This window comes from Chiroxiphia lanceolata, chromosome 6 (assembly GCF_009829145.1).
Source record: "Chiroxiphia lanceolata isolate bChiLan1 chromosome 6, bChiLan1.pri, whole genome shotgun sequence".
Taxonomy (NCBI): Eukaryota; Metazoa; Chordata; class Aves; order Passeriformes; family Pipridae; genus Chiroxiphia; species Chiroxiphia lanceolata.
The window spans coordinates 8,366,787-8,380,232 of NC_045642.1; the positions used below are offsets into that span (position 1 = coordinate 8,366,787).

A 13,446-nucleotide genomic window follows, 5' to 3' on the forward strand; every position below is an offset into this window, starting at 1 on the left:
GTGGTGATGTGGTGCAGGATGGCAGTGGTGACGGGGTTCAGGGTGGTGGTGGCAGGGTGCAGGGTGGCAGTGGTGATGTGCAGGATGGCAGTGGTGATGGGGTTCAGGGTGGTGGTGGCAGGGTGGCAGTGGTGATAGGATGCAGGGTGGCAGTGATGGGGTACAGGGTGGCAGTGATGGGGTACAGGGTGGCAGTGGTCACAGGGCGCAGGGTGGCACTCCTGTCACCGCTCTTGGGGAGCTGGAGCTCTACCCTGTCCTCCCCACTGCAGAAGCAGCATCGCCACCCCGCAACCCTCCCTGCTGCCCTCCAAAAACGCTTCTTGGCAAACCTGCGCTGCACCAAAGCGAGGGAAACTCTTGGTTCCCTCCCTCCCCCCAGCAGCTTCGGGGCCGGTTTGTGCCCCCTCCCCGCCTCTCTCCCAGCCTAACCCCTCAGCCTGGCAGCGCCCGGGGTGTCGTGTCCCCCCCCCCTCGCAGTTTTGGGGTTCCGTGATGGGACACGCGGGGCCGTGGCGGGGGAGCAGCCCCAGGTGGGCCGGGCCAGGGGCGGGGGCGGGCGGGACTCCACGGGACGGGACGGGACGTCCCATTTCCTCCGGCCGCCGGAGCAGCTGCCGGGACGGGGCTGCGGCACAGAGGTGAGTCGGGGGTGGGTACCCGGGAGGGGGGTCCAGCGTTATCCTCGGCTTTGTGTTACCCAAATCCAGGGCTTTCCTCTTTTTTTTTTTTTCTTTTTCTTTTTTTTTTTTTAAATAGGTTTTTAAGGACAACTCTTCTGCTTCGTGGGGTGAAGTGGGGTGGGCACCGGGGCAGGGGCGGTGGGGACGGTGGCACTGGGGAAATGGCGATGAGGAGCGACAAGTTCTCAGGGAAGGTGTGTCAGGGGGGGCCTGCCCATCACCGGGGTTTCGGGGCACCGGAGCCAGAGGCTGCATCCACACATTTTGAACAGAATCCTAGAACGGTTTGGGTTTGGACGGGGCCTTAAAGACCACCTAGTTCCAACCCCCCTGCCGTGGAACAGGGACACCTTCTGCCAGACCAGGTTGCTCCAACCTGCTGTCTAACCCGGCCCTGAACATTTCCGGGGATGGGGCAGCCACAAGTTCTCCGACAGCCCTCTGAGCCTCTTGTGACCAAAACCACACACGATCCACCCCAGCGAGGGCCACGGGTGGGGGCTGCTGCCCGCCTGCACTGCCTGTACCGTAGTTTGGGGGAGCCCGGGACGGCTCAGAGGAGCTCCCGGTGCTGCCGGGGGTGACAGGGGCGCTCACCTAAACTCAAAGCTGGTCTCTTGGCCAGAGTCGCCGCGATCCCGGGCCGACGGCAGCCGCGCGTGTGCAGCCGGTGATGCCGAGTGGGCTCCAGGCAGCAGCTTGCAAAATAGTTTCACTTTAACCCTCTTATCCCACATTCGTTATCAGTAGTTTTCCAAATCGCCCCCTTTAGGGGATGAAAGAATCTACGCGTGGCTTCTGGCAGGAAGGTTTGATGGTGGTGGGAATGAGACGAAGCTGTAGCTGGTCGTGTTTGCTGAGGGGTGGCTTTTGGTGTTTGCTTTTTACGTGTGAGGAAGGTCTCCGTAGCTTGCTGTGAGTTCTGGGAGATCGACGGCAAAACTCTTCTTAGTCACCATTTCCGAAACAGCAACGTGCAATCCCTGCTAAGGAAACTGCACACCCTCGGTGTCAGGTTTCATCCAGTTTTCCTTTAAGTCTGCAGGTGCAAGTGGGGAAAATAGATGCCACTCGTGTGACAGCATAGCTGTGTCTCTGCTGGGTGTATCAGGGAGCTCACAGGCTGCGACAGAGAAATTAGCCTCTCCCAGACTGACCCACAGCTGTCAGTGCCATGGAAAGTCGGTATAAAGCTGACATAAAGCCTGTAACAGAAGGAAATGGTTGTGTTTAATAACGTGATTCCTGCTCTGCACTACTTAGCAAGTTGTCAGTTGTCCCCCGGAGCTACCCCTGCTCTCACCATGGGTGCAGGGGGCACCTCAGAGCAGCCCCATTCCTGCCTGAGCCAGGCAGCATCTCAGCTGAGAGGAGCAGGTTGAGCTTTGTTAGGCTGGAGGAAAATTCATGCAGACATAAGAGCCCGTTGAGGGTTGAGCCTAAAGACCTTAACCAGCAAAATCAGGTCCTGAAACACCTCCAGCTCTCTCCCCTTTGCCATGGTGACCCAGCGTAGCAGTTTCTAGCAAACTGCAGCTTTTCTGTAGACTCTACCTCCATCCCCGGTTGCGGTCGCCCTGCAGTGCACAGGATGTGGACAAGCCAGCATTGCCAAGGCAACCCCTCTGTTTTGGTTTCCCCACACTCAGGCTGGCAGCCTTTACCCCTCCCCTCAGCCAGGCGAGCCCTGTGCGCCGCCGCCGGTTTGCGGTGCCATCGCAAACCTGCCCTCAAAGGGAGCTTGTTTTCCACCCACGGCCGCCCGTAACTCCGGAGGAGTGGCACATGCTCCCCACCCTTGCAAACTGGCTCTTTCGAAGCCAAGATGGATTAAAGGACCTCGTGCTGGATTAAAACTTACACGAGTGGCATAGAGCCTCACCATGCAGAGCTGCTGTCAGGCGGAGCCGTCCATCCCTGGCCACAGGAGTTCCCAAGCGAGTTTCCATGTCAGCTTTCCCCTGACTCTGCCAGCACCGGCTGCCCAAAAACAAAGAGCTCATTTAGCAGGGTGCTTCACTGCCCTCCCCAAGACACAGCCCTGTCTCCCAGTGCCTCCCTGGCCCTGTTTCTTTGGCCCATATGTTGACCCAAAAACCAGCTGACCTCCCAGTGGCAGCTCCATGTGCTTTGAGCTGGTGGTCCACACCCGTCCTGGACCACAGTGTGGAGGCAGCTGTCCCCGTTCATCCCTTCTCTAAAGGGAGATGTTACTGTTGCACCCAACTGAGCAGCAGCACGGATTTTTCCTAAATGCAGCTCCTCACTGTGCACTGGGGCTTTCAGCTGGCAATGGGTGGCCTTGGGTAACCCCTCTGCCCTCGGAGCTGCCGGCTCCAAAGACACCAGTTTTCCTACTTTCCCCTCCCCACCTTTTTTTTTTTTTTTTTTAAATATGAAGAACCCCTTTCTTTAGCACACAGACATCCCTTCATCTACAAAACAAAAAGCGATGCACGCACCAAAAAGAAAAAGCATTTGAAAAGCAGCTGCGTGGCCACGCTGGAAGATGGCTCTGGGATTTAGGCGCTGCTTGCTCAGGGTGGTGGCAGGTACCTCCACCTTCCCCTTCCAAGGGATGCTCAGCCACATCTGGGCTTGCCCAGGGTGGCCAAACATCCCCAGCTGGGCACTTCCCAGGAACAAACAGCCAGGGCCTCTGCGGCGCATTCAGCTCCGGTTTAAAGTGGAAACATTTCAAAGGGCTTTGCCTTTTTTTTTTTTTTTTTTTGCTTTCTTTTTTTCCTCTGCAAACAATTAATTACAAGTTTAAAAGGAAGTTCCAGCCCTCTTTCCCTCCCCAGAAGTTTAGAGGCAATAAATATAATGCAGCTCCGCGCAGGAATAAAATTGTACATCCTGTTTTGTCTGAAATTAAGGCGGTTGTTGTTTTGGGCTTGTTTGGTTTTTCGACTTCTTTTTTGGAGTCAAGTGTATCATAGGCGTCCAGTATTCGTGCCTGGATAATGAGCTGTCAGGGTATTTATGGATAAATGGCAAACCTGCACCACTTGGATGATTCAGGCTGAGGAAAAGCTGCTCTGTTTGTTTGTGTTGCAGTTTAACCTTTACTACAGCTGCCCCCCCAAAAAAAAGCCTCGCAGAGGATGAAGGTCAGGACAGGGATCAGCTTTAAGAAGTGCCTCTTGCTTATCTCCCCTGTGAGCAAAAGCAGATCTGGGATGTGCCCCACTGGCTGCAGGCAGGGGGTAGGAAGAGGATGGATGGGATTTGAGTCTCTGAGTGGTAGCCCATGATTTCTCAGGTAGGGATGATGATGATGTTACTGTCCTCTGTTGAGTGGAATGAGGCAATGTGGGGACCAGCTGCTTTCCCAAGGCTGGGAAGCTGCTCAGCAACAGAGGTTGGGTGGAAAATGCTCTTCTGCCTCTCACAAGAGCATTCCTCCTCCTGGGTGAAAGCCATTCTGCTTGTCTACCTCCAAAAAAACCCCACTCTATATGTGTTATATATATATATATATATATATATATATATATATAAATTTCTTTTCTGGCAAATGGAAACTGAAAGATGCAAGCAGACTGGACAAAAATCCAGCAATAATAATAATAATAAACATAAACAACTTCTTTCAGCCAAAGGCCAAACCACCTCCCAGAGCGCTGCATTTCATTTGGTAAATCTCAAATGAGAGGGTTTTTAAAAGGCACCCACAGAAATTCATGTTCAAAAAAGAAACCACCAGCTAACTGGGGCCAGCTCAGCTGCGCTCTTGGGCAGAACAAACCAATAAATTCTGCGAGGGGCACGGAGGATAAACCCCTTACTTCTAACAGGATTTGAGCACTTCTAGAATCCCAGGTTGAGGCCTCGGTGTCTCTGCTGGGGATTCAGCTCTTGGGGTCCTGGCAGTCAGGTCCAAGAGCCAGCAGCCGGGGGTGACTGGTGAAACAAGACCCTGCACAGCCTTGTTGGTCCCAGGACAGTGTTTCCAAAGGTGGGTTTTCCCCGGGGAGCCACCTTGCTGGGGGTTGCCCAGCGTCTCCTGCCTCAGGAACGGCACTAAGGCTGTGGTTAGGGCTGGGTGGGACTGGTGGTTCCTTTTTGGGCAAGGCTGGTGGCTCGGTAGTTCGTTAGGAGGGCGGTGTAATTGCAGAGTGAAGGGGGAGGATGCGCAGTGCACGTGCTGGCTGGGTGAACTGGAGGATCCCAAAACGCTCTGTACAAGAGAGCATCCCTTAGCAGGTGCCACAGCAGGAATAAATGCAATGCAAAGGAAGGAAGGAAGGGCAGTGCTATGGAGAAGGAGGATTTAGCTGGAACCAGCCCCAGCCTGGGTCCCCCTGTCCCTCCCCCAAGGTCCCCAAGCTCTGTGAGAGCTGCCCGAGGGAAAGTCAAGGAGCTGGTGTCACAGGGGGACAAGTGGAGCAACCCCTCTGGGACACCTTTGGAATTCAAGCTGTACCTTTCATGTTTTTGTTATGTGGAAGTGTTGGTTTTCCTTTGACTGCACCTGAGTTTCTCCTCTTGGGCGCACGGGGATTTCAGCATTCCCTCAAGAGGCTGCAGGGCTGGAATCTCAAAGGCTGGCAAAAGACACCGATGTAAAATGCTGAGTGAGGGTGAAACAGGGTGTTAGAGCCCGATACTGCCCTGCCAGCTCTTCGTCTGTACAACCTCTAATTGGGTGACCCCTGTGTTGAACCAGAACTGCAGACTCACCCACAAAGCCCCCTGCCCTACTCAGACCCCCCCAGGAGCTTTGCCTGGCCCCAGGGGAGGAGGAAAGCCTGAGCAGCTCCCTGCCCCTGCAGGAGGGCTTCCCTGGGAGCCCTGCCACTCAGCAGCACCTCTCCCTCCCTGAGGGAAGAGGAAAACCTTACGTCAGGCCACAGAAATGCTCCTCAGCCCTACCCAAACCTTGGAGCAATTCCCAGGTGAGGCACGGCGGCAGCAGCAGCTCCTCCATCCCCAGCCAACCCTTATCCTCCCCTGCTGCCGCCTTTGTGGCCAGCCCTGGGTGCAGGGAGGCAGCCCATCAGGGTCCACCCACCTGAGTGCTGCCTGTGAGTCCCATGACCATAGTTCTCATCAGAAATCCAGGTGATTTAACCACAGCTCCCACCCCAAACCTGCTGGCAGTGCCCTGGGTGTCGGGGCAGCAGGACCAGACCATGACCCTGTGTGGTGCCTGGGACAGGCACTCCTTGCCTCTATGCTGCCCATCCCAGCCCATGACAAACAGTCTGTCCAAGGATACCCCGTCCCAGGATGGATTGGGGGTAAGGGGAGACCTGTGACATGTGGAGTCCCGCCTCCAGCGGTGGCACTGCTCTCCACGGTGGTCCCTTACCTGAATCAGGCAAGTCCCTTCCTAGACAGCAAAGCTCCTCCTGCAGAAGTATTTCCTCTGCTGAGAAACAAGCCCTACAAAGGACTAATAAGAGCTCGGTGCTGTTGGTGCTCAGCGAGGCCTGAGATGTAAGTGCAGAGGGGCAGGATTTGTGCTCAGCCAGATGCCAAGGCAAGAAGGAATGCCCAAAACCCTCCTTGTCCATCCCCACCACCAAAAAAGAATCCTAGGATATAGAAGGCTATGTTTCTCAGATGGAGAAACCCGAAGGAACATGGCAGGCAGCATAGTCCATCCCCCATGACCCCAGACCCCTCTAAGACAGAAGACATCTTACCCTGCTGAGGCTTAGGCTGTGCTGGCAGCTCCATGGAGAAAACTGCTGAGGGAGCAGGCACCTGATCCCTGTAGTTTCTTGTCTCTACAGGCACCATCCCAGGACACTTGTGGAGCTCACGAGCTGCTTACAGGAGCTGAAGGTATCCCAAGGGACCTTTGCAGAGCAAGCAGCCTGCTCAGAAGCCGACATGCAGCAGAAGATCAGCTCTTTCTTCAATTCCATCTTGGAGCTCATCCGCACCAAGCATGAGGAAGGCATCTTCAACACCGTCTGCCTGGCCGTGCTGCTGGGTCTGCCCTTGGTCGTCCTCATCGCCTTCGTTTTCATCTGCTGCCACTGCTGCTTCTGCAGACGGAGGAGAGAAGGCTCGAGGAAAGGTGGCCCCAGCAGCAACGGGCAGCTGCACGCCGAGAGGAACAAGAAGAAAAAGAAGAAGAAGAAGAAGCAGGATGAAGAGGACCTGTGGATCTCGGCTCAGCCCAAGCTGCTCTTGCTGGACAAGAGACCCTCTCTGCCCATCTAGCAGACAGGAGGGTGTTCAGGCTTTCTCCTCTGAAATGCCACTAGTCCTTACAGCTGTGCACCAGGAGGGGCGGGGAGATGACAAAGCTGCTGCCACTTTGTGGTGACTTTTGACAGAGGCTGAGCCCAGCGTGTGGAAGGGCCAGCAGAGAGAGCAAGGCAGTCGGGCACAGGTTATACAAGCCCCTTTTCCTCCACCCTGGCACCGTGCCCAGGGGCAGAGACCCCTGCAAAGGACAGGTGAGCATGCAAGGGTGACCTGCCACTGGGCTACACATGCCTCCTGCCACGAGCACAGCGCACACTCACCAGGCTGGCACCCAGGGAATGGGGGGGGGAGGCTCTCCCTCTGCACTCCTATGCAAGCACAGGCACCGTGGCACAGACAGGGGTGCGTAGGACAACGTGCACCCAAAGACCACCTGCACGCTCCCCCTGCTCAAACATGGACAGCCACAAGTGAAGCAGGCACAGACACGCCTCGTTTGCTTGCCCTGCCGTGGGAATGGCACAGCTTGACTGTCTGGGCTCTGTCCAAACCCAGCTCGCTTTGGAGGCGCAAAGAAAGCCGGGCACCGAGTTACCCCACAGCTCAAAGATGTGCCATCTCCCTGGCTACCCAACCAAAAGCACCTGAGAGCATCTGAAGCTAGATGCCCTCAGCCCAACCTTAGAGACCTCATGACACCATCCTAAGGCAGCACAGCAGAAGGATGCCTGGCCACCCAGGCTAGAGGCAGGGAGGAGAGAGGAGGCTGCCAGACCAGCCCTTTTGCACCAGCACTTAAAAAAACCCCTTCCTTGAAAGACTGTTTTATACAAACTTGCCATTAAAGAGCCCACCACGCTACTGCAAGAGCGGAAACACAAGCTGAGGCTGTGTAAAAGCTTAGCTACGGGCATTAGAGTTATTTATTGAATGACTACTAAAGAAGAGCAGGACCAAAGGCCCCTCTGGAGCAGGGTCGGGCACACTGAAGCAGTATTGAAGCAGCAGACACGCTGTCCTGACACACTCAGCCGTCCTCTCTCCCTGCAGCCCTTGTGCCACACAGGAGACACACACAGACCCACGAGCCGATGCCACATGGGCACCTCTCTGTGCCACACTGAGGGCTTCTCTACAGCTGTCAGGCTGGACAGCTCTAGGATTTGGAATGTGTTGTACGAGCAAAGTAAACTCCATGTCCACAGTCATCCCTTACCCAGCTGGACCCTGCAGCCCTGTCCATCCTCATGTCCCTTGGAACAATGGCTCAGCCGGGCACAGCAGCTAATGGAACCACCCACAGCTCTCACCCCTGCTGGGATTTTGTCACTGCTCCCCTAGACTTGTGTGCCCACCCATGGGCTGGGAGTCTCCTGTGTCTTTCCCCTCCACCAGTCTCTGTCTCCCCCAGCTTGTTTTGCCAGCGAGAGACGCATGTGTGTGACGAGAAGCCTCACCACATCTGGTTTTTGCCCTGTCTGTACACTGGATGCCTTCCTTCGGTTTCCTTCCAGTTCCTAAGCTGCTGGAGCAGACCAGAGCTGCCAGGCAGAGCCAGACATCTGGGGAACAAGCAGCCAAACCCACGTGGGCAAGCCCGGACGGAGCTGCCGGACACGACCACTTCCAGCCCAGGCAAGGGCAATGCCACCTTCCCCTGGCCAGGGGGACAAAGCCACTGCCTGGAAGCGGCTGCTTGTGCCACCCAGTCCCAGCACAGCCTGTTTTGTCCGACACAGGCAGGGCCGGGATGGCCACATCGTGTCACGGGGTTTGGCTGCGTGTGGCTGTGCTGGGAACAGCCTCCTCCTCACACAGCCCTTTAAATTGACCCCATATGTGCCTTATTTTCCAGCTTGCTTTGTTACCATTGAAATTAGTGAGTCTCTTCTTCTCCAAAACAGGAAGCAACGTGTAATGGTATAAAAAATTAGGATTTGCCACATGTAATCCTAGGATTACACATGGGAATGGCTCTGGTCTCTGTCCCAAACACCCAGTCCAGCCAGGATCCTGGAGAATTAGCACTGCACTCATATTGGTGTTCCTTCCCTCCTTTCCCCCAGTCAGGTACTGCCTCTCTGCTCAGCGGGTGGCCAAAGCAGCCTCCTCCTGTGGGCAGGAATGCTGCCCATGCAGGAGTTCCTGCTGCGATCCAGAGGCACGAGCAGCCCTGGAGGCAGGGTGGTGCTGCCTGGAGGAATTGAAAAAAAAAAAAAATCAGAGTAAAGGGAAACACCATGGGTGGCCAGAAGCATCCCAAACAAGCAGAGGCATGGAGGCAGCCAGCACCAGCAGAGCACAGCCTACCTGGTGTGGAGGTGCTGGGCTTTTCAGGGCTCCCTGCAGGAAGGTCCTTCTCCAGAAGGGATAGCAGGTAACATTTCAGGCGAGGGCAACCAATTCCTACAAGAACCAGAGAACTGCCAAGAAAATGTGTTACATCACACACATCTCCAGATCCACGGAGTTCAGAGCCAGGTCTGAATTTCAAGAGCTCCCCAAAATCATCATTCAAACCAGTGCCAGGCTGGGCAGGGAGGGACCAGGATACAACCTTGACCTGATCCACCTGACCAGCGGGTGGTCCAAGTCTCCCCACCCCAAAAAAGCACTGGGGCTGGCTCCAGAGATGCATGGTAGACAAACTCTGTCATACAGCTCCCACTCTCCAGACACCTCCACCCTGCCTCCCACAACTGCATTTCAGTATCAGCCTTCAAGTTGCCTAAACAAGTCCGTGCAACAGGGGGGGGGACAACAACAAAACGAGTTCTGTGCAATTTATTTTTTTTAAACTAAAAATAAATTGCTCTTAAACTGCAAACAAATGCTGTGTCTCTATCTCTCGGTCGTGTTTATTTTCGTGGGGAGATCTTTCCTGTATCTGTGTCCTGGCCCTAGATAAGAGCCAGAGAGAGCTCAGCAGGCAGAGGCCAGTGCAGTCTCTGCCTGCAGCCAGCTGTGCAGCTCAGAGATGTTTTCTTAAAGAAACAGCTCAACTTAATCAAGTTGAGTGGCCTTGCCTTGTTAATGAGCACAGCCAAGCTCTTCCACTCTAGGGCAAAAAGTAGTGGGAAGAAGAAAATCTGTGTTTGTGGTGCAGGAGGTGGGCTGCAGAGGGTGGGGTTTTTTTCCTTGGAGAGGATCAGCAGCATGGGCTGTTTAACCCCAGTTGGTTTTGATCAGATAAAGTGCCTGCAGCTTGCTGTCTGTATTGGGCAAGTCCCAGAACCAGGCACACAGCTCTGCTGGGCAGAGCCTTTCCAAATCCTGCACCACTGAGCTCTGCCTCCACGAGGGTGGAAATTAAAAACCTGCTTCTCACCTGGATGAGGCACCAAGCTGCACCTTCCAGAGCTGAGGCTGGGTGTAGGAGGCACGCAGGACCACAGCAAGGAGCAGCTAGAAATGGCAAAGGCACACTTTTGGGGGGAGGAGGAAGGAACAGTGCACACTTTGCTTCTCTCCAGATGTCAGACATGGGATTCAGGGCCAGGTGTTCTTGGGTAGCCTGGGCTGCAGAGGGAAAAGACAGAATCTGCATCCTAGGTTAGAAATATACAAGATTGAGGGGAGGTTGAGCATCCTGGAGCACTCCAGAGATTGAGGGGAAGCAAAAGTCACCCCCACATAGAGGCCCATTAAATCCCTCTATGAGGAAAGAACTGGATCTTCACTGGTTGTTCCACTATTTATTCAGCCAACAAAGCATAGGGCAGCAACCAAAAGTAACACCACTGCTTCCCAAACAAGTGCCCAGAGCAGTAAGACACTTGAGTTTTCTCTCCAAATGACACCACAGAGGAAGAGGCATCCTCTCCTCCTCCTCCTGGGTAAATCCTGCAGCATTTCTCTGGGGCCCCAGATATGTCATAACACATGGGTCCTGGCTGGTAGGACCCAGCAACAGGACAATCCTCATTAACACAGTGATGCCAAAGCAGAGAGGATCCTTCTGGGATTCAAATTTCTGCCTCTGGAAGTGTTGCAAACCAGTATATAAAATTTAAGTGATCTCAGAGCAAGGCAGAGGTTTCAAGAGCGTTTTGGCCCTCCAGCATTACTGTCACCAGGCCGGTTATTGCAGCAAAACAAGGGTAGTAAGAGTATGTGACATTTTTATGGAACTACCCATCGACTACTACCAGCCTGAGCCTCAAAACCAGAACAGCCAGTTCCTTAAGGCAAACAAGCCGCATTATCTGAGCAGTCCCAGCCTCTCAGGCTGTGACACAGACTCGTTAACCCCAAAAAGGTCTTTCCGAAGGCGCCAGCTGGATACGGGGAAGCTTTTCCTGCACTAGTGTGAAGAGACGGTGCCATCCTGTGGCTGTTCGGGAGTACTGACTTCCCACAATATCTTTCCAGTAGCCGCCCCTTTGACTGCCCCTCCTGGTGGAAGAAGGGCACATAATCAGGAGCAACAAGTAAACCCTTCTCAGAAACTGAAAATAAAGTGTCCCATTTGCCTTTAGCTCTGAAATGCAAAGCTCGTACCGCTTAAGAGAATATTCCCTTCTTCCAGCTGGGATTCAGCTCTAGGAGAGGATTATATTTTCTCCCTGCACAAGAAAGAGCTGCTGGGAAAAATCACACCTATGGTTTTTTTAGAGCATGGACCTACTTTCAGAGGGGCTGTGCGTGAGATCAGTCCTCCTCTCCCTCTCAGTCTCATTCCTGATGACTTCACTGTGCCCTTTAACTGAACAGACTGAAACCTGTCCTTGCCCACAGACAAGTGGGCAGCAGGGAGAAAGCACTTCACAGTAGAGAGCCCTCATCACCTTCCTGTGTCCTTCTCTCATGCTCTTAGCACAGAGCCTGCAGAGCACTTTTAGTGCAATTTTCCTTTCCTCTCCTCTCACCAGTAGTCTCCTCCTTCCCCCAGCCCAGGGCTTGGATATCCTAACACGGCTCAGGTGAGTCTCTGCCTGCCCACCCACACAAGAGCCACAGCCCTGAAAGTTCCGTGAAGAACTTAGTTCTCACCTTTGGGAGACAACTCTCGAGCTCACTCTCCTCAGCCAGGTCCCAGCAAGCACAGATCAGTTCAGTGCTTCACAGAGTTAGGTCACAAGGAGATCACACAGTGCCCATTGCTGTTTTGAAGCAGACCCCAAAGACCTAATTTGCACAGCCCCACTCTGGGACTGGGTAATGCTCTCTCTCCATACAAAATGCTTCGTTTAAATGGGAAGAAAAATAATTCTGCCACCCAAAGCAAAGAAGATAGAAATATTTCAAGGCCTCCTTTATTTGCAATTTTATTATTTCCTCCAAAGTCTGGGAAGGATTCTTTAAAATTAATTATTCAGCTTAGCACTGGGATAGAAAAGGTCATTAAGACATAGGACAACCATGTTCCAATGTGTTCAGACAAGGAAGCCTTTGAGCAAGCAGCATTTGGTGAGCTCATACTTCTTCCCTGGCTGGAGCTGGTGGTCCAGAATTTTAATATCTGCTCAGGGAAAGAAAATAGACCTCACCTTTATGACTCAGTTAAAATAAAAAAAGCAGCCAAATGTGAAAGCATGCACTGGGGCTTGAGGGAAAGCGTGCAGGATCAGTTTAGGTCCAAGAGGTGCTCATTTTAGAGGTGGATGACAAGTGTTATCATTTCAGCATCACTACCTGCCACGCTGCTAATGAAAAAGCAGAAGGCAGCAGATGGAACAGTCACACAGAGAATTTTGTTTATGGTCTGCAAATGTTGGATCAAGAAGGTCCTTGTCATGTTTAGCCAACAGGCCCTCTACGAGCAGGATGTTCCCCAAAAGCCCCCTCCCAGCCTCTGGGAGATCACCCATCAGGAGCTCCAAAGGCTGGAAGCAGGATGTGCTGCAGGTCCAGATGTCCCTGCGTGTCAGGTCAGCAGTTGTCCCCAGTGTGCTGGAGAAAACTGTCTGAACTTTGGGTACTGTCCCTGCACGGAGTTCAATTTAAGCCCTGATCTCCTCCCTCTTCCCTGACAAAGATAACAGTTGAATGTTTCTTAACAAAGATCTCTTCTTCCTCCCCAGGACTGCCTCCTTACTGGATGACTGAGGATGGATCTTCATCTCCGTAAAACGAATGGAGAATTCATGGCCTTTCCATGGCTCCCAGTTCACACCCTGGGAACAGACCAAGGAATTTCTTTTACTGCAGTGCCCAGACCAGGTGCTAGGAGTCTACTATGGCCCCTCTCTAAATATCATTTAACCCTCAAATACATAGAGACTCTAATTAGAATCAGTCTTTCAGACACTCCTAATATAAATCAAACCTCTATCCAGTTTGGAACACAACAGGACTGGAGCCATCTTCAAGCCCAAAATAAGCCTGTACAGCAAGATGCACTCCAAGGCATGCACTGAAAGCCAAAGACAGTGAGCCAGCATCCTAGTGAGGCTCCTAGTGAGTGTTGCTTTAGGTGTTCCCCTCAAGACAGCTCCACCTCAAAAGTATCTCTGCCCACAAGAACCAGGGAGCCATGAGCTCAAGCCCTCTGGATCCAGGGAGGATGGAATAACCGCTGTGAGTTTTCTTGCGGATCTTTTCCCTCTCAAATGAGAGGTCTGCACACTTATTTCTAAAGCAATGCTATTAGAGG

General features: G+C 53.3%; 1 protein-coding gene across 1 annotated transcript; it reads left to right on the forward strand.

Moving 5' to 3' along the window:
- Window positions 1–577: 577 nt before the first annotated feature.
- On the forward strand, window positions 578–9,608 carry KIAA0040 (KIAA0040 ortholog). Its single transcript, XM_032692209.1, has 2 exons — window positions 578–641; window positions 6,428–9,608. Exon 2 carries the CDS (start codon window positions 6,528–6,530, stop codon window positions 6,861–6,863), a length of 336 nt encoding a protein of 111 aa, XP_032548100.1. The 5' UTR covers window positions 578–641; window positions 6,428–6,527; the 3' UTR covers window positions 6,864–9,608.
- Window positions 9,609–13,446: the final 3,838 nt, after the last annotated feature.

Bases quoted from the DNA above. Each gene is read 5' to 3' on its own strand.
- KIAA0040 (XM_032692209.1), top strand. From the start codon at position 6,528: ATGCAGCAGAAGATCAGCTCTTTCTTCAATTCCATCTTGGAGCTCATC.